General features: G+C 37.8%; 1 protein-coding gene across 3 annotated transcripts in view; it reads left to right on the top strand.

Annotated features, from left to right (window-relative positions):
- Positions 1–27,058, top strand: part of FSD1L (fibronectin type III and SPRY domain containing 1 like) — a 66,078-nt gene that overhangs the window by 16,442 nt on the left and 22,578 nt on the right. For all 3 annotated transcript variants that reach the window (XM_066256605.1, XM_066256603.1, XM_066256604.1), the window contains exons 3-6: positions 5,840–5,971; positions 9,640–9,741; positions 18,715–18,737; positions 23,195–23,316. In XM_066256605.1, the coding sequence (XP_066112702.1) occupies positions 5,840–5,971; positions 9,640–9,741; positions 18,715–18,737; positions 23,195–23,316 (379 nt within the window). The remainder of the gene's footprint in view (positions 1–5,839; positions 5,972–9,639; positions 9,742–18,714; positions 18,738–23,194; positions 23,317–27,058) is intronic.

The following is a 27,058-nucleotide window of genomic DNA, read 5'->3' as shown; positions in this document are numbered from 1 at the left end:
GGAATGCTGAGGTCACTGGTTTGAAACCCTGGGCTTGCCTGGTCAAGGCACATATGGGAGTTGATGCTTCCTGCTCCTCCCCACCTTCTCTCTCTCTCTCTCTCTCTCTTCTCTGAAATGAATAAATAAAATAAAAATAATTTTAAAAAAAGTTTGTGTAAATATGTTATAATGAATGATTATTGGGTCAAATCAGAAGTATAAAGACATTGCCACCATGCAATGGATTGAGTATCAGCCTGTGATGCTGAGGACCCAGGTTCGAAACCCCAAGGTTGCCAACTTGAGTGCAGGCTGATCTGGCCTGAGCATGGACTCACCAGCTTGAGTGCGTTGTCGCCAGCTTGAGCATGGGATCATAGACATGACCCCATGGCCACTGGCTTGAGCTTACAGATCACTGGCTTGAAGACCAAGTTCTATGGCTTGAAGCCCAAAGTTACTGACTTGAGCCCAATGTCACTGACTTGAGCAAGGGGTCACTGGCTCAGCTGGAGCTCCCAGGACAAGGCACGTATGCGAAAGCAATCAATGAACAACTAAGGTGCTGCAACTATGAGCTGATGCTTCTTATTTCTTTTTTATTTTTTTATAATAATTTTATTTTTTTAATGGGGCGACATCAATAAATCAGGATACATATATTCAAAGATAACAAGTCCAGGTTATCTTGTCTTTCAATTATGTTGCATACCCATCACCCAAAGTCAGATTGTCCTCTGTCATCTTCTATCTAGTTTTCTTTGTGCCCCTCCCCCTCCCCCTTTCCCTTTTCCTTTCCCCCCCTCCCCCCATAACCACCACACTCTTATCAATGTCTCTTAGTTTCACTTTTATGTCCCACCTACGAATGGAATAATGCAGTTCCTGTTTTTTCCTGATTTACTTATTTCACTTCGTATAATGTTATCAAGATCCCACCATTTTGCTGTAAATGATCCGATGTCATCATTTCTTATGGCTGAGTAGTATTCCATAGTGTATATGTGCCACATCTTCTTTATCCAGTCATCTGTTGACGGGCTTTTTGGTTGTTTCCATGTCCTGGCCACTGTGAACAATGCTGCAATGAACATGGGGCTGCATGTGTCTTTACGTATCAATGTTTCTGAGTTTTTGGGGTATATACCCAGTAAAGGGATTGCTACTGGGTATATAGCAATAGATAAGGTAGTTCTATTTTCAGTTTTTTGAGGAACCACCATACTTTCTTTCATAATGGTTGTACTACTTTACATTCCCACCAACAGTGTATGAGGGTTCCTTTTTCTCCACAGCCTCTCCAACATTTGCTTCTTATTTCTCTTCCTTTCTGTCAGCCTGTACCTATCTTCCTTTCTCTCTCTCAAAAAAAAAAGTATAAAAATATTCCATCAACTCTAGATTACAAACTAATAGAAATGAGAGCAGGGTTTTCAAATGGCAGACAAACAGAAATGCTTTCTTTGATATTGTTGCATTCTCCAAGGAATCATCAAGTAGTAAGGAAAAAAGAAAAGTCTGAAATTGTAGTTATTAGAGAATATTATAGTACTCACTTTTGTCCTTTTCCGTTTTATTTTTGTTTTTTCTAATTCTAAGAGCAAATTGTACCTTTCAAAATTATTGGGAATCTAGGCATTGCTTTTATGTTAAGTGGAAGAAAAATGTAGGTGGTAAGAGGTCTCCTTGTAGAACTAGATGAGGGTAAAACACAGAGGTAAAAGATGAAATGCCCAAAGAGGAGAAAGAGGAAAACTTAAGGAAATGGTGCCAGGCTTGGGGAGATAATCCATACTGTAGATCAGGGGTCCCCAAACTACGGCCCGCGGGCCGCATGCGGCCCCCTGAGGCCATTTATCTGGCCCCCGCCGCACTTCTGGAAGGGGCATCTCTTTCATTGGTGGTCAGTGAGAGGAGCATATTTCCCATTGAAATACTGGTCAGTTTGTTGATTTAAATTTACTTGTTCTTTATTTTAAATATTGTATTTATTTCAGTTTTGTCTTTTTACTTTAAAATAAGATATGTGCAGTGTGCATAGGGGTTTGTTCATAGTTTTTTTTTATAGTCCGGCCCTCCAACGGTCTGAGGCACAGTGAACTGGCCCCTGTGAAAAAAGTTTGGGGACCCCTGCTGTAGATAATCAAATGTTGATGGTAGAAGTGACCTTACAATAATCTGGTGATGCTTTCCCATGAATGTACCATAATGAATTGAAAGGGATTTTGTTTTGTAAAATAAGCATAAAATATATGTAGGACACTTGTAGACAGTGTATCCTTTCCTATGGTTTTTGTTTGTTTTAACCAAAGTAATTGCTTGGTCCTTGGCGTGTTAAACCTTAATGTTCATTGGGTCTATAGTCTTCATACAACATCAGGGCTGTTAATGTTAACTCCTTTGCAGTCGACAGGAAATTTCTGGTGGACCAGTCCACAGACCAGTGGTTGAAAAATACTGCTTATTTATTATGCTTCCTCCCCTCCCCTCCCCTCCCCTCCCCATTTGCTAGCGAAATGAGAGGCAGGGAGGCAGAAAGACAGATTCCTGTGTGCGCCCCAACTGGGATCCACCTGGCAAGTCTCCTACCAGGCAGTGATGTACCCATCTGGGGCTGTTGCTCTGTTGCTCATTGCTCAGCAACTGAACCTTCTCAGTGCCTGAGGCAAGGCCATGGAGCCATCCTCAGCACCCAGGGCCAACTTGCTTAAACCACTCAAGTCATGGCTGCAGGAGGAGGGGGGGGAAGAGAGAGAGAGAGAAGGAAGGAAGAAAGGAAAGGACAGGAAGAAAGGAAGAAAGAAAGAGGAAGGAAGGGAGGGGGGAGGGAGGGAGGGAAGGAAGGAAAGAAAGCGGAAGGGTGGAGAAGCAGATAGTTGCTTCTCCTGTGTGTCCTGTGTGGGAATCGAACCCGGGACTTCCACATGCTGGGCTAACGCTTTACTGCTGAGCCAACCAGCCAGGGTCTTTCCTTTCCTTTTGAATTTACTGTAATTGAAGTCAGTTGATTATGATCTTCACCACTGTAACTGTCTTTCTTGACCTATTTTATCGAAAAATTTGGTGAATTCACAAATTCAGTTTCTTTAAGCAATGCTAGTGGTTCTAAAACTCTGATATATGGGAGAGAGGACCATCACATTTGACATCCGGACAAAGAGACCATAAGATAGAGCTAGCCTCCCCCAATTTTTCTGATTGACAGACATGCTCACTGAAAATGGGTGCATATGAGAGAGTGGGCAAGAATCCATAAAAATGTGCCAGTTTGTGTCCTGGCTGGTTAGGTCAGTTGGTTAGAGTATCATTCTGATAAGCCAAGGTTACAGATTCAATTCCTAGTCAGGGCACATACAGGAATCAACCAATGAATGCAGGGATGAGTAGATTAACACATCAGTGTTTCACTTTCTCTCTTTCTGCCCCCCCCTTCTCTCTCAAATCAATAAATAAAAGTGAAATAAAGATTAAAAAAGGAAAGTGCCAACTGATTATTGAGTAGTCCAGTTCCTTTCAGATGAATAAACTGAGGTCCAGGAATTTAAGTGACTTGTCCTGGGTCACAATATTACTGAGTGGTTGGTGTGGGATTTGGTTTAGATTTTCTGCCTTCCAGATTGCACGGTTATTCTTCCACAGCTCATTATTACCATTGTAAATAAACTAGTAAAATGATTAAAACTACTTTGGATAAGACTCCAGTGTGTTAATGTCTGGTGTTGTAAATATTATGAGCAAAGTTTGGATTATGATAGTATAATACAGTGGTAGTCAACCTGGTCCCTACCGCCCACTAGTGGGCATTCCAGTTTTCATGGTGGGCGGTAGCGGAGCAACCAAAGTATAAATAAAAAGATAGATTTAGCCCCAGCTGGTTGGCTCAGTGGTAGAGCATCGGCCTGGCGTGCAGGAGTCCTGGGTTCGATTCTTGGCCAGGGCACACAGGAGAAGCGCCCATCTGCTTCTCCATCCCTCCCCCTCTCCTTCCTCTCTGTCTCTTCCCCTCCCGCAGCCAAGGCTCCATGGGAGCAAAGTTGGTCTGGGCACTGAGGATGGCTCCATGGCCTCTGCCTCAGGTGCTAGAATGGCCCTGGTTGCAACAGAGCAACGCCCCAGATGGGCAGAGCATCGCCCCCTGGTGGGCATGCCGGGTGGATCCTGGTTGGGCGCATGCGAGAGTCTGTCTGACTGCCTCCCCATTTCCAACTTCAGAAAAATACAAAAAAAAAAAAAGAAAGAAAGAAAGTTTTAACTATACTAAGTTGTTTTATAAAGATTTATTTTGCCAAACTTAGTGAAAATCCGACATAAAGTACTTGGTAAGTAATTATTATTATATGCTTTAACTTGCTGTAACTCTGCTTTATAAATTTTATAAAGTAAAGTTACTTCCCTACTTTTTAAATCACCATTACTGTGGAACCAGTGGGCAGTTAGAAAATTTTACTCCTAACAGAGATACAAAAGTGGGCGGTAGGTATAAAGAGGTTGACTACCCCGGTATAATAGATTATACGTATTAGTTCTTTTAGCCAGTGCCAATTTGTTTCTCTTAATTGAATGATTCATTTCAGTTGAACAGTGTCTGAAGATAATTTCTTCTGTCTTATAATTGTTGCAGGCATACATATGACTTATCTAGAGATTTCAGAGATATTTTAAAAGTATTTCTTGTTGAAATAATAGCATCTTGCTTAATGAGGCAGTGAGAAGTCAACACACTTGAAATGCTTTATTAATTCTGCTGCTAGCAGCTATTTGTATAGCTTCAGGCAGGTCACTTAGCTGTATTTTATTTCATAAAATTTAGGTGAGTATAAATTCTAGTCAGTAGATGACTTCTGAGGTGCCTTCTAGCACTAAAATCCAATAGTTGATAACTGTTTTAGGATCCAGTAAGGAATTGCTAAGTCTTTAAGTTCTGTTTATCTTTTGTAAATGCAGTGTTTTAGACAATGTGAAAAATTAAAAATTTTACACAAAATCAGCCCCATCGCTATCTGTTCAACTTCAAACTATTCCTCAAGAGTTACAGAATAAAAATCTTTGGAGTATTTTATTAAAATGCTTCACTAGTGATTCTTTTTCTTTTTTTGTGACAGACAGAGAGAGGGACAGATAGGGACAGACAGACAGATAGGGAGAGAGATGAGAAGCATCAATTCTTTGTTGTGGCTCCTTAGTCTCCTTTGTTGTTCATTGACTGCTTTCTCATATGTGCCTTGACTGGGGGCTGCAGCAGAGCGAGTAACTCTTTGCTCATGCCAGCAACCCTGGGCTCAAGCCAGCAACCATGGGATCATGTCTATGATCCCACGCTCAAGCCAGTGACCCTGCGCTCAAGCTGGTGAGCCTGCACGCAAGCTGGATGAGCCCGTGCTCAAGGCGGCGACCTCGGGGTTTCGAACCTGGGTCCTCCACCTCCCAGTCTGACACTCTATATCCACTGCGCCACCGCCTGGTCAGGCACACTAATGATTCTGATGCACAGAAAAGGTTGAGAACTACTGCCTGGGGTCTGCCTTAGAGCCCAAAGGTCTGGACAAAGTTGGCAATTTTAAAACATCCTTTCACACTGTCCTGTGCAAACAGTGTTATAAAAGATGGAGAGAGTATGGGTTAGTCCAAAAAGGCTGCTTAACTCATAACATAGCTGAAATAGTGTTATCAGCATTAACAGCCAGCTTCTTGGGTTTATGTGTTTTATAAAGCCTTATGTCAAATATTAGAATGTTATTTTTATGATGATTGGCTGAGTTTATAATATAGAACCATTTTCTCCTTTGATTAAGTATATCTTGGTTTTCATTGTTTAGCAGCTCTTCAGTAAAATCACTTTGTTTTGTTTATTAAATAGGAAAATTCTTCTAACATACTTTCAGAGTTAGATGAAGAATTTGATGGTTTATACTCTATATTGGATGAAATGAAAGAAACTATGATTAACAGTATCAAACAGGAACAAGCTCGTAAATCTCAAGAGTTACAGGTGAGATCATAAAACTGTTTGAATATGAATAATTTTAGTCTAATGCTTGATTTAGTAAAAACAAATAGTGAATTTCTATGTGTAACTACTTTTATCTTGTAGAAGAGTGATTCTTAGCTTTTTCTGGTCATAGATAATCTCGTTTTTTTTAAATTGTGATATAAAAACATAATATAAGATTTATCCTCTTAACCATTTAACATTTACAGTGTATTAGTGTTACCTATATTTACATTATTGTATAACAGATCTCTAGAACTTTTTCATCTTACAAACAAACTCATGGAACAACCCCGCATTTGCCCCTCCCCCTACTGCCTGTCAACCCCCATTGTATTTTCTGTTTTCCTTATTTTGACTACTCTAGATACCTCATATAAGTGGAGCCATACATTGTTTGTACTTTTTTGTGACTGACTTACTCCTTTTCTTCCCTCCCCTCCCCTCCCCTCCCCTCCCCTCCCCTCCCCTCCCCTCCCCTCCCCTCCCCCTCCCCCTCCCCCTCCCCCTCCCCCTCCCCCCCTCCCCTCCCCTCCTTCCTTCCTTCCTTCCTTCCTTCCTTCCTTCCTTCCTTCCTTCCGGAAGGGAGATAGAGAGACAAATTCCTGCATACACCCCAACCGGGCTCCACCTAGCAACTCCGGTCTGGGGCCAATGCTCAAATCAATAGAGCTATTTTAAGCACCTGAGGCTGATGAGCTCGGACTAGCTGAGCTATCCTCACTTCCCAGGCTCAACGCTTAAACCAGTTGAGCTATTGGCTGCAGGAGGGAAAGAGGGAGAAAAGGGGGAGAGGGGGGGAGAGAAACAGATGGTCGCTTCTCTTGTGTGCCCTGATTGGGAGTTGAACCGGGACATCCATACCCCAGGCTGACACTCTATCCACTGAGCCAACTGGCCAGAACTACAGTGTGTCCGTAAACTCATGGTGCACTTTTGACCGGTCACAGGAAAGCAACACAAGACGATAGAAATGTGAAATCTGCACCAATAAAAGGAAAACCCTCCCAGTTTCTGTAGGATGATGTGGCAGCATGTGCGCATGCTCAGATGATGACGTAACACCATGTATACAGTGGAGCAGCCCATGGCCATGCCAGTCGAGATGTGGACGGTACAGAGGAAAGTTCAGTGTGTTCTGTGGCTCACTAAATTTGAATCTGTTACCAAAGTGCAATGTGAATATCGACGCGTTTATAACGAAGCACCACCACAGAGGAATAACATTACTCAGTGGGATAAGCAGTTGAAGGAAACCGGCAGTTGGGTGGAGAAACCCCGTTCTGGTAGGCCATCAGTCAGTGACGAGTCTGTAGAGGCTATATGGGATAGCTACCTAAGGAGCCCTAAAAAATCTATGTGTGAGCCCACATCGAACTGCACTGAATAGGGTGAAACTGGGAGAGTTTTCCTTTTATTTGGTGCAGATTTCACATCTCTGTCTTCTTTTGTTGCTTTCCTGTGACCGGTCAAAAGTGCACCATGACTTTACAGACACTGTATATTTCATTCTTTTTGACACTATTGAAAATGAGATTATTCTCTTAATTTTCTTCTTGGATTGTTCATTGTTTGTGTATAGAAATGCAGCTCACTTTTATGTACAGTACTGATTTTGCTCACACATGTCTGAGAATCTGAAAGCTTTGGAAGAATACAAACGTTCTCATTCTCTTACACACACACTGTACACATGCAATTTTCAAGGGTCAGATATGCTTTTAAGTCTGTCCATACTTCCCAGATTGAGATTTTTTTATTTATATTGGGGAGGTTGAGGTGGAATTACTTAAGTCATTCAAAGAATTATTTATACAGTATTCATAAATTTCAATAAATAAATTTATTATTTTAAAACATGAGATTGGAGAGGAAAGGAAAACTGTTTTTCTGAAAATCCAATCCCCAACTTACCCTGTGCATATTTCTGCACCCTCTTCACAGCACCAGTTTGAAATGCATTCTTTTTTTTTTTTGTATTTTTCTGAAGTTGAAAATGGGGAGTCAGTCAGACAGACTCCCCCATGCGCCCGACCAGGATCCACCCGGCATGCCCACCAGGGGGCGATGCTCTGCCCATCTGGGGCGTCACTCTGTTGCAACCAGAGCCATTCTAGCGCCTGAGGCAGAGGCCACAGAGCCATCCTCAGCGCCCGGGCAAACTTTGCTCCAATGGAGCCTTGGCTGCGGGAGGGGAAGAGAGAGACAGAGAGGAAGGAGAGGGGGAGGGGTGGAGAAGCAGATGGGCGCTTCTCCTGTGTGCCCTGGCCGGGAATCAAACCCGGGACTCCTTCATGCCAGGCTGATGCTCTACCACTGAGCCAACCGGCCAGGACCTGAAATACATTTTAAGCATTAATTGCTTAATCTTTAACCTCTTTTTTTCTCTTCCTGTACCTTTTCTCTCCAGAACAACTCTAATTATCTTCATCTTCGTTTTGTTCACTGGCCAACATTCCTGTCAACGTAGCCCATACCACATATTCAGTCTGCCATCAAAGTGGCCATGAGTCATATTTTTCTACCTTTGCTTCTTCCCATAAAGTGACAAAAATCTCATGCATATTGAATGTGCATTATCAATTTTTATCTATTGAACTTGAACCATTCCTGGAGTGAGCGATGTTTCAGTGCCCCTGATATTCTCCTTTTCTCTTACCTCTAAGATCCGAATACCTGGTTGGTGCTTATTTTTTTTGGGGGGGACCTTCTGTCTGCTCAATTGTGTATGCTGTTTTCTGATGTTGTTAGTAGGGGAGCTAGGAGCAGGCAAAAGACACATTTAAAAAGAAAACTTTCAGTTGGCTAGACAAAATTAAACTGTTATTAACATCCTTCTTTACAGTAGGGACTTTGCTATTTGTATTTAGAAAAATATTTACTGCTTACCACATGTTATTCATGTATCTTATATTGTTAGCTTTTAATTAATGGCAATTGACTAACTAGCTCCTCTTAGGTCCTTTTCTCTACTTTCCTTTTTTTTCCCCCCTGAAAATCCACATACATTGGATAACTGAAAAAAATAAAATAAAATCCCTGGCCAGGCAGCTCAGCCACCTTTTTGGGGCACCATCCTGATGTGCCAATGTTGCGGGTTCAGTCTCAGGTCAGGGCACGTGTGAGAGTCAGAGTCAACCAGTGAATTCTGGGATAAGTAGAACAACGAAAGTAGTGTTTCTCTCTCCCCCCCCCAAATCAATAAATAAAATAATTTTTTAAGTAAAATAAAAATAGTTAAATATCATCAAGAAATTCAGTCTTCATTATAGAAGGTGTTGTCTGCAGATGGATTATTCTGATATTTTAATTTAAATGGTTGATAGTTTTCTGACTGCCCTGATTGAGAAGACTCTTTAAATTTGATCCCAGTTATTTATAATTGCTTTACTTTCTTTTGTGTTTTCAAATGATAAGTATATCTTTATCTGTATTCAGTTAAGCTCTTTTGGACAAGTTATGGAAAGATGTTAAATACGCTGTATTAAGATAATTAAAATTTGTTAAAAATATGACTAGTGATTGCCTTGCTTCAGTAGCTCTCTACAATATTTTTGTACACGTAGTGCTGTTAAACTTCTCTGTAAATTCATTATAACAGTACTCTGTATTTAAGATTCTGATGGTGATAGGAAATTTTATCTTAATGATAATTATTTTTTTTCTAGAGTCAGCTTAGTCAGTGTAATAATGCCCTGGAGAACTCTGAAGAACTACTAGAATTTGCAACACGGTCATTAGATATAAAGGAGGCTGAAGAATTTTCAAAGGTACAAACAAATCAACCATAGAACTAAATTAATCCTCTTGAAAAGGAAAGTTCTGATTTTAAAAAATGGTTATTTTCCCTTGTAATTTTGAATTTATTCAGTCTAAAAAATATAAAGTCTAGCCTGGCCTGCGGTGGCGCAGTGGATGCAGGGTCGACCCGGAACACAGAGGTCGCTGTTTCAATCCCTGGCTTGCCTGGTCAAGGAATGTATGACAGGCAGTCAGTCAACAACTGAAGAAGCAACTATGAGTTCATACTTCGTGCTCCCTTCCCTGTCTGTAAATCAGTAAAATAAAAATCTTAAAAACATACAAAGTCTAAAAGGAATGGGGGGTCTCGTATTATTCCTTTCTGAGAACTGATGGAGAAACATTGTCACTGATGAAGACGAGCACTGCAGCCTCGTGTTGGTTACTAAACTTCTTGTTAAATGTTCCACCATTTAGTTTAAGAAATTGTTTGATGTTTTATTCAAATATGAAAATATATGTTCTTTATCTAAAGGGGAATGTTTGGTATGAAAATATAAACAGTGGAGGAAAAAGACTGCTACTCTTTTAACCTAGGTTCTGGGGTTTGAGATTCTGAATTCTAGTTTCTGGTTTTTATTTTAAGTAAGGTTGTTGTTCAGTAATTACCAATTTATCAAATCTGTTATATTTGATGAAGGATGAGGATGTAGAATTTACTAAAAAATGGAGTAAAATGATTGAAAAATTGAGCTATATATAATAATTAGCAGAATATAGACTATTTAGTAATCTTACCAAGATAAAGTATTTGAGTTTGATGTTATTTTTCTTGGTCTTTGTGGTCAAACTATTGAGCTGTATTAGTGTTAGAAAGGTAGCTTTATAATCCATTGTGTTCATCTAATGTTTTTATTTTATTTTTCTGTGAACTTGAAAGTAGGAAAATCTTGAGAAGGTAACATTTGCTGGCTTATATCCCTACATTTTGAAAATAAACTTTAAAAATTAATTTCTTTTAACAAAATTAGTCAAAAAAGTTATTTTTCTATAAATTATTGAGCTAATTTTCGAATTTGGAGGTGGGTTGTGAGGAGATTCATCTTTGCATTTGGTAGCACTTATATAAAGCAATTATGAGAGGACATGTATGATACTTTAAGGGACTTTAAAAATATAGATATGTCACCTGTTTAGAGAGCATCTATGTGATAACCTCAATTGTCTGGAACATAACCAAATACATACAGAAAGCAAAAGATATCCAAGACATCAAAATTAGTGTCATAAGTTTATGGGCAAGAGTTAATATCCTTTATTCTTTTTTTTTTTTTAGGTGAGAGGAGGGGAGATAGGCAGATTCCCGCATGCACCCCATCCGTGATCTACCTGACAACCCTATTTGGGGCCAGTGGTAGAGTACCAAACTATTTTTAGCATCTGAGGCTGTTGTACAACAATGGAGCTATAGTCAGTACCCAGGGCCATGCTCAAGCCAGTCTAGCCACTGGCTGCGGCAGAGAAAGAGGGAAAAAATGGGGAGATGGAGGAGGAGAGAAGCAGATGGTTGCTTCTCATGTGTGCACCCTGACTGGGAATTGAACCTGGAACATCTAGTATGTGTGCTGCCGAAGCAAGCATGAACCTGGGACATCTATATGCTGGGCCAATGCTCTATCCACAGAGCTACCAGCCAGGGCCATATCCTCTGTTCTTGATAGTTTCTCAGGACCTGTTGACTATTAATATGTGTATGGGACAAAAATTTGGTTTTTCTTCTGTTTCCTAGTTGTCAAAAGAGTCTTCTAGTGGAGTAGGGCAGAATTAATGACAGACATAATCCTAGCAGCAAAAGTTAATAGCTGAGAGCCTGAGAATGAGGAAGAAGACAGGAAAACTGTACAATATGTGCAAAATAACTTGAATACAGTTGCATTTAAATAGAGACCGATGCTTGGAAAAGCTGTGATAAAAGTTTCTATTTTCCGCCTGATCAGGCGGAAGCGCAGTGGATAGAGTGTCGGACTGGGATGCAGAGGACCCAGGTTTGAGACCCCGAGGTCACCAACTTGAGCGCGGGCTCATCTGGTGTGAGCAAAACTCACCAGCTTGGACCCAAGGTCGCTGGCTCGAGCAAGGGGTTACTCCGTCTGCTGAAGGCCAGTGGTCAAGGCACATGTGATAAAGCAATCAATGAACAACTAAGGTGTTGCTACAAAAAACTGATGATTGATGCTTCTCATCTCTCTCCGTTCCTGTCTGTCTGTCCCTATCGATCCCTCTCTCTGACTCTCTCTCTGTCTCTGTAAAAAAAAAAAAGTTTCTATTTTCTAAGTTTATTTTTTTTAATTTACATTTTCATACTCTTCTTCCCTTCCTCTCAAAGGCTGTTCACTCTTTCTCCTTTGTCCTTTGCAGCCTTGTTAATTAAAACTTTCCCTCGCTATTTATAAATTGAAAAGGTTCTGATAAAATAAATCACATTGTGTTTTAAATATATTTTCTTAATGTGGCCAGTTGGTCTCTTATTTTACAATTTTGATTTTGTCTTTGAGCATTTTGCAATACTGCTTAATAGCTAAAACTGTTTGGAGATGTGGTGAAGTGAATCGTTAGTGTTTTTTAGCCAGATATCTGAGTTTCTTATTCAAGAAAAGTGCTTAACTGTTATTTTGTTGTTACCTTCTGATTATATCCAAATATACTGCTCATAAAAATTAGGGGCTATGTCAAAATGAATATGAAGCTATAAAATATCCCCTAATTTTTGTGAGCAGAATTGGGGGATATTTTTAAACTAACATGAAGTGATAAAATATCCCCTAATTTTTGTGAGCAGGGTAGTATCCAGATAATGGTTTCTGTAACTTTTTTTTTAATTGACTGATTTGAGAGAGAAAGAAAGAGAGAGAGCATTCACTTGTTTCACTTAGTTGTACATTCATTGGTTGCTTGCAGTATGTGTCCTCACCTGAGATTGAACCTGCAACCTTGCAATCTTGGGATGATGCTCTAACCAGCTGAGCTAACTGGACAGGTTCAGATAATGGCTTGATTCTAAGAACATAAGTTCATTTTCCTAGCCAGCTGCATGGACTGCAGGCTTGCCTCAAACACCAGTCTGCTGACAAAATAGGGAAGGATGACTTTGAAAATTAACTATTGGACTAGCAGCATATTGTCAGATATTTGGAAAAAAATTCTAAGTTATACTGTTTACAAATATCCCGAAGTAAAGTAATTAAGTCTGATTAATATGGGGACAAAAAAATACCGTAGGCTAAAATCCAGTCTTTTTAGACTTCATTATCTTCAAAAAGAGAATTTTAAGTATGGCTGTTTAAATAACCACATTGTACCTCAACATGAGAATTGAATATGAAGCTATGCTATTTACTAGCGTTAGATAGTCTGAAATTGAACAAGGGAAAATAGTACAAATGGAAAAGGATGTTAGAACATACATTCACTAAATTTTTTTAAACCATTAGAAATTTGGTTGATAGTAAATATATGCAGGAAGATCATCAGCAAATGAGATCTGATCATTAGCTTTATTTTTGGGTAGACAGGTAACCAAAACCCCACCAAACCTGAGTTCTCTGCTCATAGTTGGTCTGCACAACAATGCTTCAGTTCTTTGCCAAAATTAATATCCCTGTCTTTCCCCACCCCCTGAATTTAGAACTTGAATTCCACCTACGAAGACCTGAGTCTGTGGGACATTTTCCAAGTCAGTGTAACTAACCAGCTACTTCATCACACTCTTCACACCTAACCCCCTTGTCAGACTAGAAAGGGCGGAATGATTACCTGTCCAGGTGCCTACAATGAAATAAAGTGTATAGACTAAAGCAAAAGGGAAACAATTTCTTCTACGTTTGATCACAGATGAAAAATGAGAATGGGTTTTGTGTATTTCTCACTTTGACACATAATTGTTGGAATATTGTTTTGTGTGTGTGTGTGTGTGTGTGTATTTTTCTGAAGCTGGAAACGGGGAGAGACAGTCAGACAGACTCTAGCATGCACCCGACCGGGATCCACCCGGCACGCTCACCAGGGGCGATGCTCTGCCCCTCTGGGGCGTCGCTCTGTTGCGACCAGAGCCACTCCAGCGCCTGGGGCAGAGGCCAAGGAGCCATCCCCAGCGCCTGGGCCATCTTTGCTCCAATGGAGCCTTGGCTGCGGGAGGGGAAGAGAGAGAGAGGAAGGAGAGGGGGAGGGGTGGAGAAGCAGATGGGCGCTTCTCCTGTGTGCCCTGGCCGGGAATCGAACCCGTGACCCCTGCACGCCAGGCCGATGCTCTACCACTGAGCCAACCGGCCAGGGCCGGAATATTGTTTAGTGAGTATCGGGCTCTGACCACAAAGAGCACATACAGAGAGGGGTGGAAGCTCATTCAGTATTTCCAGGGGGGCAGAACTATTGCTTGTGGGGGCGGAACTCAGGAATGCTGAGAGGAGAGGACCCTTAACAAAAGCATGAATGTTTCAGCTCTGAAGGCAGTTTAAAAACAAATCTACCCTGGCTGGGTAGCTCAGTCGGTTAGAGCATCCTTCTGTATATCAAGGTTGCAGGTTCTATCTCCTGTTAGGGAACATGTGAGAAAAGAACAGTGAATGCATAAATAAGTGGAACAATAAATTGATATTTCTCTCTCCCCTTCTTTCTTTCTGCTATCTCAAAAATCAATAAATATTTAAAAAAACAAATCTAAACATTTGTTAAGAATAGCTCAAGCTATAATTTTTCCCTTTATTTTATTTATGGGTGTTTATATTCTATAAAAATGTAGTCTAGTATATAAATGTCCTTAGTCATAGAGCAGATGTATGCAGTAGTGTATTCAAAATTTATTTCAAGTTATTTACTATGACTTTGTGAAGCCTTTTAAATGGTTGTAGTTTTAAAAAAATAGTTCTTTTTTATAAACAGATTTATATGTAATTAACTGTCATGCAGTTTCTTTAATTTTTTTAAGTTGGTATTTTTGTCTAAGAAAATACCATTTTGAATCTATCTCTTCACACTGTGTGACTGAGTCTCCTTTATTTCCCAAGTTATTCCTTAATACGTAATTTTAGGATGAGGGTAGAAGTCTCAATTATATATTATAAAAAAGTGTTAAGTATTTGTTCTTTATTGATTTTCAGATTGTCTCAAGGAAACATTATAAATTATTTGTCCCAAATCTAGTAGGAAATTTTTAAGTATAAAACAATGTGAACATGTATACAAGACTTGAAAAGTTTCTCAGTGTTGTGTGGCATTCAGATTTTTACTAGGATCTCTATTGGCTTTACTGCAAATCAAAATAAAGATAAATTCTCTCAAGCAAATGCCAATTTTGACATCTAGTTTTTCCTAGATTCATTCTTTTGACGGGGTTAGTGAATTTTTCTCTTAGCAATGATCAGAAACAGATATATTCTTACTTTTGTTGCTATTTATAAATGATCTCTGATTTTAACTAACTCTGTTGTCTCTTTTTCCATTTCAGTCTGTATTTAGATTGTTAAAATGTTTAATTTGTTTTGTATAATTTTAAAAAGTTCCTATCTATTAATAAGATGGCTTAGGATGGACTTTTAGGGTTCGAAGATATCTTAGTGTTCATTATTTTATAGATGAGGTAACTGAATCCAAAAGAGTTGTGATTTGCTAGTTCTTGTGATGAGCTGAAACTCAGATCTCTTAAACTTTGATTATGACTCATTATTTGCTGACAAATTTCAAATTTTTTGATTCAGAAGAAATTTGGAAATTGCAAATTATGTCCTGTTTGGGAAAATGATTTATTGAGTACAATAAGCAAAATCTAAAACTTCTTTATTTTATATTTCCCTTTTTATCTGTGTTTAAAAATAGCATCCAATTTAGATGCTCCATAAATAGAATTATTTTAGAGTAGTTTGCTTTTAACACCTTACTATATAAAGGGAGGAAAATGAGGATATTAAGAAGGGATATAGAAACAATAAGATCTTAATCTTCAAAGGGCTGGATAGAGTCACGAAAGGAAATAGTTTCTGTATCGATGCTCATTGTAGATTAAAAATGAGAGAGATTTGGAAAAGATATGGTTTAACTTTATGTTTAATTGTTAATTGTGAAGAACCATTTGTGATTACTACTTTGTATTCCAACTACAATTCTGTTAAGGAAGTTTGGTCTTCGTCCTATAACTGATAAAGGATCAGAATTTTAAGCTTTATTTCAAAAACAATCGAGAGGTGGAGAAAGGGAACGAGAGAGAGAGAAAGTAGTTGTCTCTGATAGAAACAGAAGGAAATGAAGTGCTGGCAAATAATATTAGGAGATTGAATTAGAAATAGTGATTGAAATTGAAATAGAAAATAGTCATGTTGAGCAAGGTACAATAATATGACTAATAATTCTTGAAGGCTTTCTGGTAATATGCAGTACTGTAACCTAAAAATCTAAGCATTCACTGAGACCACTTCATAACTCACTAAGTGGAAATATTATCAAATAAATGTGTTGGAGACAGAGCCATGGTAGATGAGGGGATCAGTTGGTACTTATTAAATAGAGATGTTTAAGAGACAAAATACATCACAGTTGGAACTTAGAGTAATCAAGCAAAATTGTAACATGTATCTTTTGAATAGCTTTCTGCTTCAGGAGAAGAAATTCCAGAAAAAAGATGAAATGACTTATTTTCCAATTTAAGACATTTAAAAAAAATTGGCCCTTTTAGAAAAATATTTTCAAAACTTGAGACTTTCCACTCTTTATAAAAGTTATTGCACAGAATAACTTTTCAACCCTTACTGCATTTACACAGTGTCTGTGCTATAAAATTTGAACATAAATGAAAGAGAAACCACTGAGTTGCCAGTTTTACCTGCTGGGTGTATTTATATATGTACACGGGACAACAGTTTTTTCTGAGTTATATAGCTTTTTTATCTGTTGTTTTTTTTTCAGGTTTGTCATGAACAGCCTAGTATATTAAGTGATAACATGAAAGCTTACATGTGTATGTGTGCACACTTGCACACACTTAAAATGGCACCACCTTACTGATTTAACACTAGATACAAAATTGAATAAAATAGTCAGATTAAAAAACAGTAAGGATCTTTATATTGTTGGGCTATTTGATAGTGACTTCTAGTAACATTCCTCTAACCAAGTTCTAAACCAGTTCAGAAATAGGTAAAACAAAGCTGATAAGATGCCAAATACTGATAAAACGATACTAGAGAATTTGACTTGTATCAATAGGTAAGCTTTGCTAATATTGAATCATAGAATTAGACAGATTTACCCACCTAGATATGGTCATTACTGGGTTACCTCGGGTATATGGAGAGGGGGAGGCTGTTTCAGTGAAACTTACTGCATCAAGGGGAAAGAATAGAATATATGTTCTCTGTGGGAAGGCAAGGGGCAGAAAAAGGGAAAGGTGCTGAGCTGCTTATTTATAGTTTCTCATTTCAGATTCACAGTCAGATTAGAGCACCTCACCTTCCCAGGAAAAATGAGGAAACAGAGAGAGGCCAAGGGAGTCATGCTAGTGGACATGTATCCATAGTGAAGAAACATCAAGTGCAGAGAACAATCTCCTCTACCCCTCCCATGCACTCATATTAAAATCACTGGTTTGTAATTCTAGCTATAATCACAATTACTTTTAAAAAAATCAGTATAATTAACTACCTTAACATTTCTTATCCCTGGTACCAAAGTAGTGTCATGATTTAAGGAACATATCATCGATGCACAGAATTAGATTGTCTGCTGCAGAATGTGGAGCTTGAAAAGGATCTTTAGAAACATTAAGGACCAAAATCCCTTAATAAAGAAATGGAATGGTTAGTATACAAGGTCACAGAATTTACTATGGTAGTGCTGGACCTGCATAATATGCTGATCTAAATTGCGGTCTGTTCTTTTGTGTAGAAAGGTTCTCAGACAAGAATATTTTAGACTGGGTATAAAAATGAATGATATTAAAAAAACAGTTTTAGAACTGAAGAAGAGAGGCAACAGAAGCATTGTTATGTTTATTGTTCGGTTACATTTAATAATTATACATTACTGAGCGCCAAGCTTTATGCTGGACACTGGGTTGGAGAGTCGAAGGAAACAGCCATAGTCTACATTGGCTACATCATTAATTATGCTGGTCAGTGTGCTTTTGTTGGCTATATTATATTGCATGTAAATATAAAAAGGACAGCAGTTTTTACTAGCATTTTTCATCATTTTTCTGTGACAGTCACCAATTAATAGCTCTGTCCCCTTCTTAAACTTATGCTAGCATTCGGGGGGGGGGGAAATCTTTTAATGTAGTCTTAAGTTTAAGTTGGCAGCTTCTATGACATCATCTAAGGAAAAGACCACATTGCTAGAAGTATTTCTCTGGTTTCTCCTTGTCTGAATTTTCGCCATTAGAACTTCACTTTGGGGTGGGGGTGGGGGTATAGGATTGTAGAACTGCAGCCTAGTTTTATATGTTGGCAGGCAGGCTCTCAATACAAAGTCTTTGCCCAGTGAAGGCACATAGGGAAAACTTGGGACAGTCATGATGTGGTGAAAGAAATCCCTGAAGAAAAATTGGAGAGCGTGTTTGAATTGTGTAAGAAAACCATCAGAATGCATAGAAATGTGTGTCCCATAAAGGAGATTGATTGTTCTAGTGCAGGAGTGTCAGACTGAATGGAAGTGGAAGTGTGTTATGATAATCGTAAGGTAAGAAAAAACATTTATAGTCATCTGGTTTTAGTTTGAAATGTTGAATGTCCCTTCTTTTAAGGTGATTTATATGGGGTCTAGATTTTCTACTGTAGTTCTAACATCACTTGTAAGCTGATACAAACTACACAAATTTCCTATAATTTATGTTTGGGTGAATATGAACTAATCTGTTCCAGGGTTTGTATCCTAACTTTTCTTGCATGTCACTGCCATGGAAACTTGCATGAAAAGCACTAACTGCCTTCTTTCTCTTCTCCCTGATTTGCTCCAAGGCTGCCAGACAGATCAAGGATAGGTATGGAATAAAACCTACATTTTTATTTAAGTGTTGATATTGAAGTCAGAAATGAAATTCAAGAACAGATTCTTATTAGACTTTCATTGGTTAAAATAAAAATACCTAATGGTCAAGTACAAAAAAAAGTCTTTTGAATATTTTCTGGAATAAGCAATATATTAGCATGATTAAAAAAGAAACATAGTTGTGGGCAATTATGTACTTCCAAAAGAATTTCATTTCTGGTATAATATAGTTAGTTTTAGTATAGTTCTTAAATATGCTAATGGGTGGGAACCAGTTTTAATAATTAAAAATATATATTCCTGGAATGCATTTTTTCTTAAATTTTGTAAGTGTGTCTTATTTTCTGAGAAGTTACAGCATTTTAAATAGTCCTCAGGAGCTAAAGCTCTCTTACTTCACTGCTTTCCTGTTTAACACCTTTGTATTCTCATTCCACCCTGTTCCTGGTGCCATCTCTCTCTCTTTCTAATGCCACTACTGTCTAGTTTATGGGAAGAGAATAGTAAAGAAAATAATGACTTTGGCTTAAAAGGTCTTTCTCCTTGCTAGAGTCAGGATTGAGAAAGGAAATTGAGTACTTGCTATAATGAATACACTGAAAGGCTGAAGGAGCTGCTGGCAATTGGATTGGGTCACTCCAGAGGGGAGGTTCTACTCTGCTTGGCTCATCGCCGGTCACTGACTATAGTGAGGTGATCACTTAGATTTCTTCATTTGAGGCTTATAAGTCTCTGAAAGGCACTGTTCTTCAAATCACCAGTATGAAATTACTCTTCATCAGATGATTTACAAAATTATTCATGACAGTGTGAGAAACAGTAGTGTCTCTATTGTTAATCTTGGTTGATGACTTCAGTTCTGTGTTTCTCTCATGGCTGTTGATTTGACTAGAGGCAAGATTAGCATAGCAGTCATAGCATTTTTAGCACATGTATTTTTGTATTTTTTGTATATATTATATCAAGAATTGGTGAAAGGCATGGATCAGTTTTATAAATCCCGAATGTAGAAAGGAGATTATGAGAGTTTAAAGATAAAAAGTATTGGTTGGTTGAGGATTGGATGCTAGGTAGGTTTTTGGATAGGGTAGTTTTGGGTTGTGTCTGCTGGAATTCACTGTGAGTGATCCATCTTCCACCCTGGCTAGATTCTTCTTCCATTTTTGTTTTTTTCTTTTCAGAGTGAGAGGAGGGGAGATAGAGAGACAGGCTCCCCAGTGTACTCCAACTGGGATCTACCTGGTAACCCCTGTCTGGAGCCATGCTTGCAACCAAGCTATTTTTAGCTCCTGAGGCAGAGGCTCCAACGAGCTATCCTTAATGCCTGGGGCTGATGCGCTCAAACCAATTGAGCCATGGCTGAAGGAAGAAGAGACAGAGAGAGAGAGAGAGAGAGAGAGAGAGAGAGAAGGGGGAGATGTGGAGAAGCAGATGGTCGCTTCTCCTATGTGTCCTGACTGGGAATTGAACCTTAGGACATCCACATGCTGGGCTGTAGCTCTACCACTGAGCCAACCAGCCAAGGCCTAGATTATTCTTCTGTTGAGCCACCTACTCCCACTAAATCCTGCAGTGGTCCCTGATTGTAGTAGAAGTCACTTTCTAATTAGGCTTTGGGCTGTCCAAAAACTTTGTGAGAGACCTTGCAGAATCCTCTCTTGTTCTTCTGGGAATCTCTGTGGTTCTGTGCTTCCCAGAATTCTGTCCTTTTCCCTGACCTCTTCTTTGTCCAGATATTTTTGCCAGAATTTTAGTTTATTATCAGTGAAGTTTGATTTCTATTCTTCTTCTGAGCCAGCCTCGGGGCTTGATGTCATCAGTATCCAAGGGGTCTCAGGAGTCAAGGTTCTTTTTTATGCCAGGGAAAATTCTACTTACTAGTTTTTACTTTTGTTTGGTTTTTCAAAACCTGTACTTTTTTTTGGCTTCCCACAAAATTTTTACTTCCTACCTAAGGAACATTTCTGGGTTTTATCTTAATTTTTTAAACTTGATTCTTAGTTTCATAATGTCCATGTTTCTTTGACACAGTTTTTTAGGTGCTCTGCCAGGTAGCAAGCTTCTAGAATTCCATTATTGCAATATAAAAATAAATTGTTCCTACAGTCCTAATAAAATATTTTCACTGAAGAAGGAAAGGAGTATACCTTGATGTGAAGGCGAAAGTGGTATTTTAAGGAAGTGTGTATGTAACAATACCTGAGCAAGAAATCAAATATATAAAAATGAAAGTTTCTGTGAAACTTCAGTATTTATCATTTGCTGTGACCAAAGTTATACAGGAGGAATAACGGAGTGACAGGAAACACTGAAGACAGAAATGAGAAGACGACCCTACAGGTCTCTGTGTCCTTACAGAGCACTGGGCACACTTCTGGCACTTAGTCATGTTGGAAGATGATTAGTTGAGGTGTATTGTCGGAATTACTGGTTCTTGAAAGAAAGAGGTCATGAAGAATCAAGTTATAAGTAGGTAGTTTGAGGAAATTAAAAGTGTCCATTTATATGTTTTGCGGTTATTTTCTCTTTGCAAACTTAAGAAGTGATCCTTATATTCACTTACACTATTAGAAAAAATCTAAAAAAGTCAGATTGAGTTAAAACATTTCTAATGACATGGGTTCTGTAATATAATGATCTATGGATTTTAGATTTTTAGTTTAGCTTTGAGGCACAATTGTTTAAATATATTAAGTTTAAAAATAATAATAAAAATATTATAATGTGATATATCTAATCTGACCTATGGAAACTGAAATTTTCATTGACTAGAAAATAAAGGTCATTATTCTTTTTTCTTTTTTCTTTTTGGCTTTGCTGGACCTTTCTATTGCACTTTTGGGGAACATTCATTTTCTTTGAGGCTATAGTGAGTAAATCAAATTTTGCAGATAAAGTTTCAGATTTAAATTCCTTAATATACTTTCAGATATTTATTCTCAACAGTTCAAAAAAAGCATTTAAGTAATCAGGTTTAGAAACAGCTCATTCATTGATTCTGTGAGCATTTACTAAGTACCTATCTGAATATAGCTCTTTCAGAAGTTTCCAAATCAAAGATACTTAGGGCTTTAAAGAACAAAGTATGTAAGACTTAGCCTTTGTTCTTAACTTCTTATTGAAATAATCTGAAATTTCATTATTGAGAATCAGCAGCTTAAAGTAGTGTGTAAGAAATATTGTTGTGCTAGGAGTTCATTAAGTGTGAGTTCCCTTCCCCATAGAGTGTATTTCAGTATGGCACCTTGTTCTTGATAACTGGATCAATTAACATTGTTTCTAAATAAAATGATTACTTTCCTAGTTTTAAAATGATATTAAGTAACTGAATACAGCAACAGTTAGACATTTTTCATCCCCCCCAAACTGAATGCAGCAACAATCTTGCTATCTCTCACACCAGTTCATCTCTAGGGTAGACTTGGCAGATCTGAGTGACGTGGCTCCTCCAGCTCTATTTTCTTCCTCTCCCAAACTGTGTACCAGGAGGGCAGCACTCATGAGTATTACTTTTGTATTCTTTGATGAAAGATAATAAGGGGATTACTTTGTGATACTTTTGAAAATTTACTATAGTATGAAAAACTGAAATTTGAGATAAAATGACAAATTAATAGAACATGATAATTTTTTTCTCCCAGTTCTAATAGAACAGTTTCCCCATACTGTGGGTAAAACAAGGTCTGGTATGGCTTTGTTCTTTTTGTTTTTTCTTTTATACCACATTCATTTAATAAGTATTTATTGAACTTTTGTTTCTGTGGCTTTTGGTTTCACAGAGCTGTTTCTCCTGTATCCTTCCATGTAACTGATGTTGACACATCAGAGTGACACCTACTAGTGACGTCACTTCTCTCCTTTCTCATCCATGGCCTACCCGTAGTGGCTACCTAGCTGTCCAGGATTGGTCAGTGTACCTCTACTCTTCTTTGAGGATACGCGGAGTAGCTGTTAGTGTAGGGAGAGTGTGTGAGTCAGGGTATACGTGCACTTCTCTATTTGGCATGTGGAAAGGAGTGAGGCGGCATCAGGAAGTCGGTGGGATTGTGAGTACAGAGGTTTAGGTGGCTGTTGGGTCTGTTAAAAATGATTCATGCTGAATAGTTGTCTCTTATGGTACTGTATTTGTATGCAGTTTTATAAAACTGGCTGATTCATGCTGAATAGTTGTCTCTTAGGATACTTACTATATTTGTATGCAGTTTTATAAAACTGGCTGGAGGAAAGTTCCTTAAATTTATCTTTAATGTCTTTAAATTTAAAAACATTTTACAGTTTTTTATTTAGTTAATTTTCAACGACTAAACAAATTTCTATTTAGCTTTGTTATCTTTGTGATAGTTTCTGAAGTCATTAGAGTAAAATAATTTCTATCTTTTTATTTTATAAATTCAATGTATGATATTTCCCATATTTCTATTTTTAAAAGTATTTTTGTGTTTGCTGTAGAGTAACAATGGCTTCAGCCTTTCGCCTTTCTTTGAAACCAAAGGTCAGTGACAGCATGACTCATTTAATGGTGGATTTTTCTCAGGAAAGACAGATGTTGCAAACTTTAAAGTTTTTGCCAGGTAAGTAAGTACATGTATTATATGTAAAGTTTAATATATAAAAAATACTTTCTGCGAGGTTTTTCTGTATGAACATTGTAATATAAATATTAAAGAAGTATAGCATGATTTTTTTTCTTCATTCAGCTAAGTAATAATACATTTGCTATTCTTTATTTTTAGAGAATTGTTTTACTAGTATATAAATTCCATTCTTAAGAACCCTGTAAAGACATGTATTTTATTGTTTGTTTGATGGAAGCAGTATACTGTAATGGTTAACACTGGGTCTTGTGCCCAAACTTCTTAGATTTGAATCCTGGCTGCCATTTACTGGCTGTGTAACCTTGAATAATTTATTTAACTTTGCCTCATTTTCTTTATCTTTAAGATGTGATGTTGTACTTCTGTGGTTTTTATAATGATTAAAGGGATTGAAATCTCTAAAGCACTTGAAATAGTACCTGTCACACAGTCAACACTCAGTTAATATTAGCTGCTATCATTACCATTATTGCTGTGGTTGTTGTTGGTTAAGGTGGAATTTTATTTCCAGGAATGATATGTTGACATTAGCTTATTAGTGTATTGGGTTGAGGATATTTCAGCAGCCAAGTCCATTTGAAGTCGAGTCTCAAATAATTTGTCCACATGTGTGAAAGAGCCAGTTAAAGATCTTTGGGTTAGCAGTATTCTCTCTTAAGCTAGCATCAAGCAATGTTAAGTTGATAGCTAACACAATTTGGACATGGTGATTTGGGAGATCAGGAAATCTCTTATAAGTGAAGTGTTTTACTTAAACAGGTGCTTTTTTTGAGCTGGCTTTATTTTTTAGAGATTAGCTGTTTTTGAATAGGGAATGTTGATGGTATGAAACCATTTTTCTCTGAATATTTGGTCAAGGATTTAAAATATGATTGGAAAGAAGAGATTAGTAGTCATGAAACTAATGGGACTAGTAATATTAGTACAAGTGAAGTATTAACTTGTGTGGAATAGATCAGAAGTTTAGAGCAGTTTTTGTAAGTATAGAGGAGAGAAGAAAGTATAGAGGAAGTACAATATAAAAGGAAGTATGCCTGACCTGTGGTGGCGCAGTGGGTTAAAGCGTCGACCTGGAACACTGAGGTCACTGGTTTGAAACCCTGGGCTCGCCCAGTCAAGGCACATATGGGAGTTGATGCTTCCTGCTCCTTCTCTCTCTCTTTCTCTCTCTCCCTCCCTCTCTGTCTCCCTCTCCCTCCCTCTCTCTTTCTCTACTCTCTGAAAAAAGAATTGAATAAAGTCTTTTAAAAAAAAATAAAAGGAAGTATAGTTGTAGAGGAAGAAAGTATACTTGTCAGTGGAGATCTGCCTGTAAATTGGCTTTTCAGAATTACTAACCATTATATTATCATTCTCACTACTTCTAAATTTAGAAGGAGTGTCAGATTGTGAATGTACACATGAGGGTTTTTTTGTGTGTGTGTGTTTTTAAGCAATCTTCTCACCATTACTTTCTTTCTCTTGGGTTTTCAGTAATATCTTAACAGACCAAGGCCATGCCTACTTTACAGTCAAATAGATTGCATGCACAATTCAGATTTATTCTTTGACAAACTGTTAAGACTGTCTGAAGGAATGAGGTATAATAAAAACACAATCCTGTTAGGGAGAAGTTTCATCCCTGGAAAAAGCATAGTAGGTTGTTAAAGTTTATGAAAGATGAACTCATGTTACCAATTTTTAATATTCTGCTATAGCATAAAAATTTCTGATAAGAACCAATACCTTTATCCCTTAGCAATTCATTCCATAGATACCACAGAAATCACTTCTACCCTGCATTATATATAGTTCATGAGTCATGGACTTATCTGAGTCTGAAAAATGAAAGTGATGATGATAGACATTTGCAAAGTTCTTTTCTTCTACCTTAAGCCATTAAAAAAATACATTAAATCTTAGAGTTTATATTCTTTCTGAGCTTCTACAGCTGAAAAGAAACATCATGCTTGTGGCAATGCTGATGCCACTTACACTTTGACATGCACATGCAGGGAAGACATCAGTAAGATTCCTGCAGCAGTTTCTACGCTGTTGCTAGTTAACTTGCTTTATGGGAATCACTGAATTGTTTTTCATTCTCATTTTCAAAGACAGTTCTGAATTTTCTAAGTAATATTTTTATATGACAATTTTACCACCTTTCATCTCCTGAAGTTTATCCCTCATTTAAAGAACTTTTTATTCTGTGTAGAATCTTGGGTGAACTTCCCATATATCAGATTCAGGTCAACCTTAATTTGATATATTGCTCTTAAATTATCTTAATTTTTTATTTTCCTCCCAAGTATCACCACTTTCTTGGGTCTTTTTTTCATTTTTACCTCAGTTACCACATGTAGCAGTTTGCTTTCTTTTGGGGGCCACCATTCACTGAAAGAAGAATCCACTTGCCAGTATATTCTTACTGGAATGGTAGCAGAATAGAGATGTGTATAGTAGAGGTTAGCCAGACCCACTAACAGACTAAGTGACTCTATCCACTTGCCAGTATATTCTTACTGGAATGGTAGCAGAATAGAGATGTGTATAGTAGAGGTTAGCCAGACCCACTAACAGACTAAGTGACTCTATCCACTTGCCAGTATATTCTTACTGGAATGGTAGCAGAATAGAGATGTGTATAGTGGAGGTTAGCCAGGCCCACTTACAGACTAAGTGACTCTCTTCTTATTTTTAATTTGAATTTTATAAAGATTATATTTATTGATTTTAGAGAGGGAGAGAGGGAGTGAGAAGCATCACCTTGTAGTTGCTTCACTTTAGTGGTTCATTGATTGCTTCTCATATGCGCCTTGTCTGGGCAGGCCTAAGGTTTCAAACCAGTGACCTCAGCGTTTCAGGGCCAACACTCTATTCACTGCACCACCACAGGTCAGGTTCTTTTTAAAAATTTTTATCTATTAATTTTTGTTCCACTCATGTATGCTGTCACTGGTTGATATCTGCATGTGCCTTGACCGGGGATTGAACCTGCACCTTGGCATGTCGAGATGACTCTCTAACCAACTGAGCTACCAGCCAGCACCTAAGTGACTCTCTCTTTATATCAGCTTCTTGGGACTTTTAGTACAGATTTTTGACTTAGCAAAATTATAGAATTGCCACATGCCAAATACACCTTTACATCTCCTCACATGTAGGCAACACAGAGCACATGAAATTTATGAATGTCTGTGGTCCATTCTCTTGGCAATGACTAGTGGTCTGTATTGCTTATATTCCAGAATAGAGACTGGCATCTGTTATGTATTATAGGGACAAAAACTCCAGAAGACAGATGAAGAAAATTAATCATAATGACAAATGATAAACACTTCTTTGGTTGTCTGTTGTCTTACTAATAAGGTATATCAGATTCCAAGTATTTATTGTACAATTACACACATATAACAGTTGAACTTTGGAGACTGTAGTTAATGGAGATCAATTGTCCTGTCTCTCTTCCTCCTGCTCTTTCTTACTATACTGCTCACAAAAATGAGAGGATATTTCAAAATGAATATGGAGTGATAAAATATCCCATTTTTGTGAGCAGTATAGTTAGGCTTGAAGATTTAAAATTTGTATAAAATTCCTTTTCTATTCGTCTTGATTATTTCATCCGAGATATTTACTTTGCTATTTGTTAGGTCTCACATTTTAACTTTTGTTTGTAATTTTTTGTTGTTGTTGTTGTATTTTAATCAATGCTTTGTTTTTTTAAAACCAGGTATAG

The sequence above is a fragment of the Saccopteryx bilineata genome, chromosome 2, assembly GCF_036850765.1.
Source record: "Saccopteryx bilineata isolate mSacBil1 chromosome 2, mSacBil1_pri_phased_curated, whole genome shotgun sequence".
Lineage (NCBI taxonomy): Eukaryota > Metazoa > Chordata > Mammalia > Chiroptera > Emballonuridae > Saccopteryx > Saccopteryx bilineata.
The sequence above is the reverse complement of the archived record's forward strand: the minus strand, read 5'-3'. Positions and strand labels throughout refer to the sequence as shown.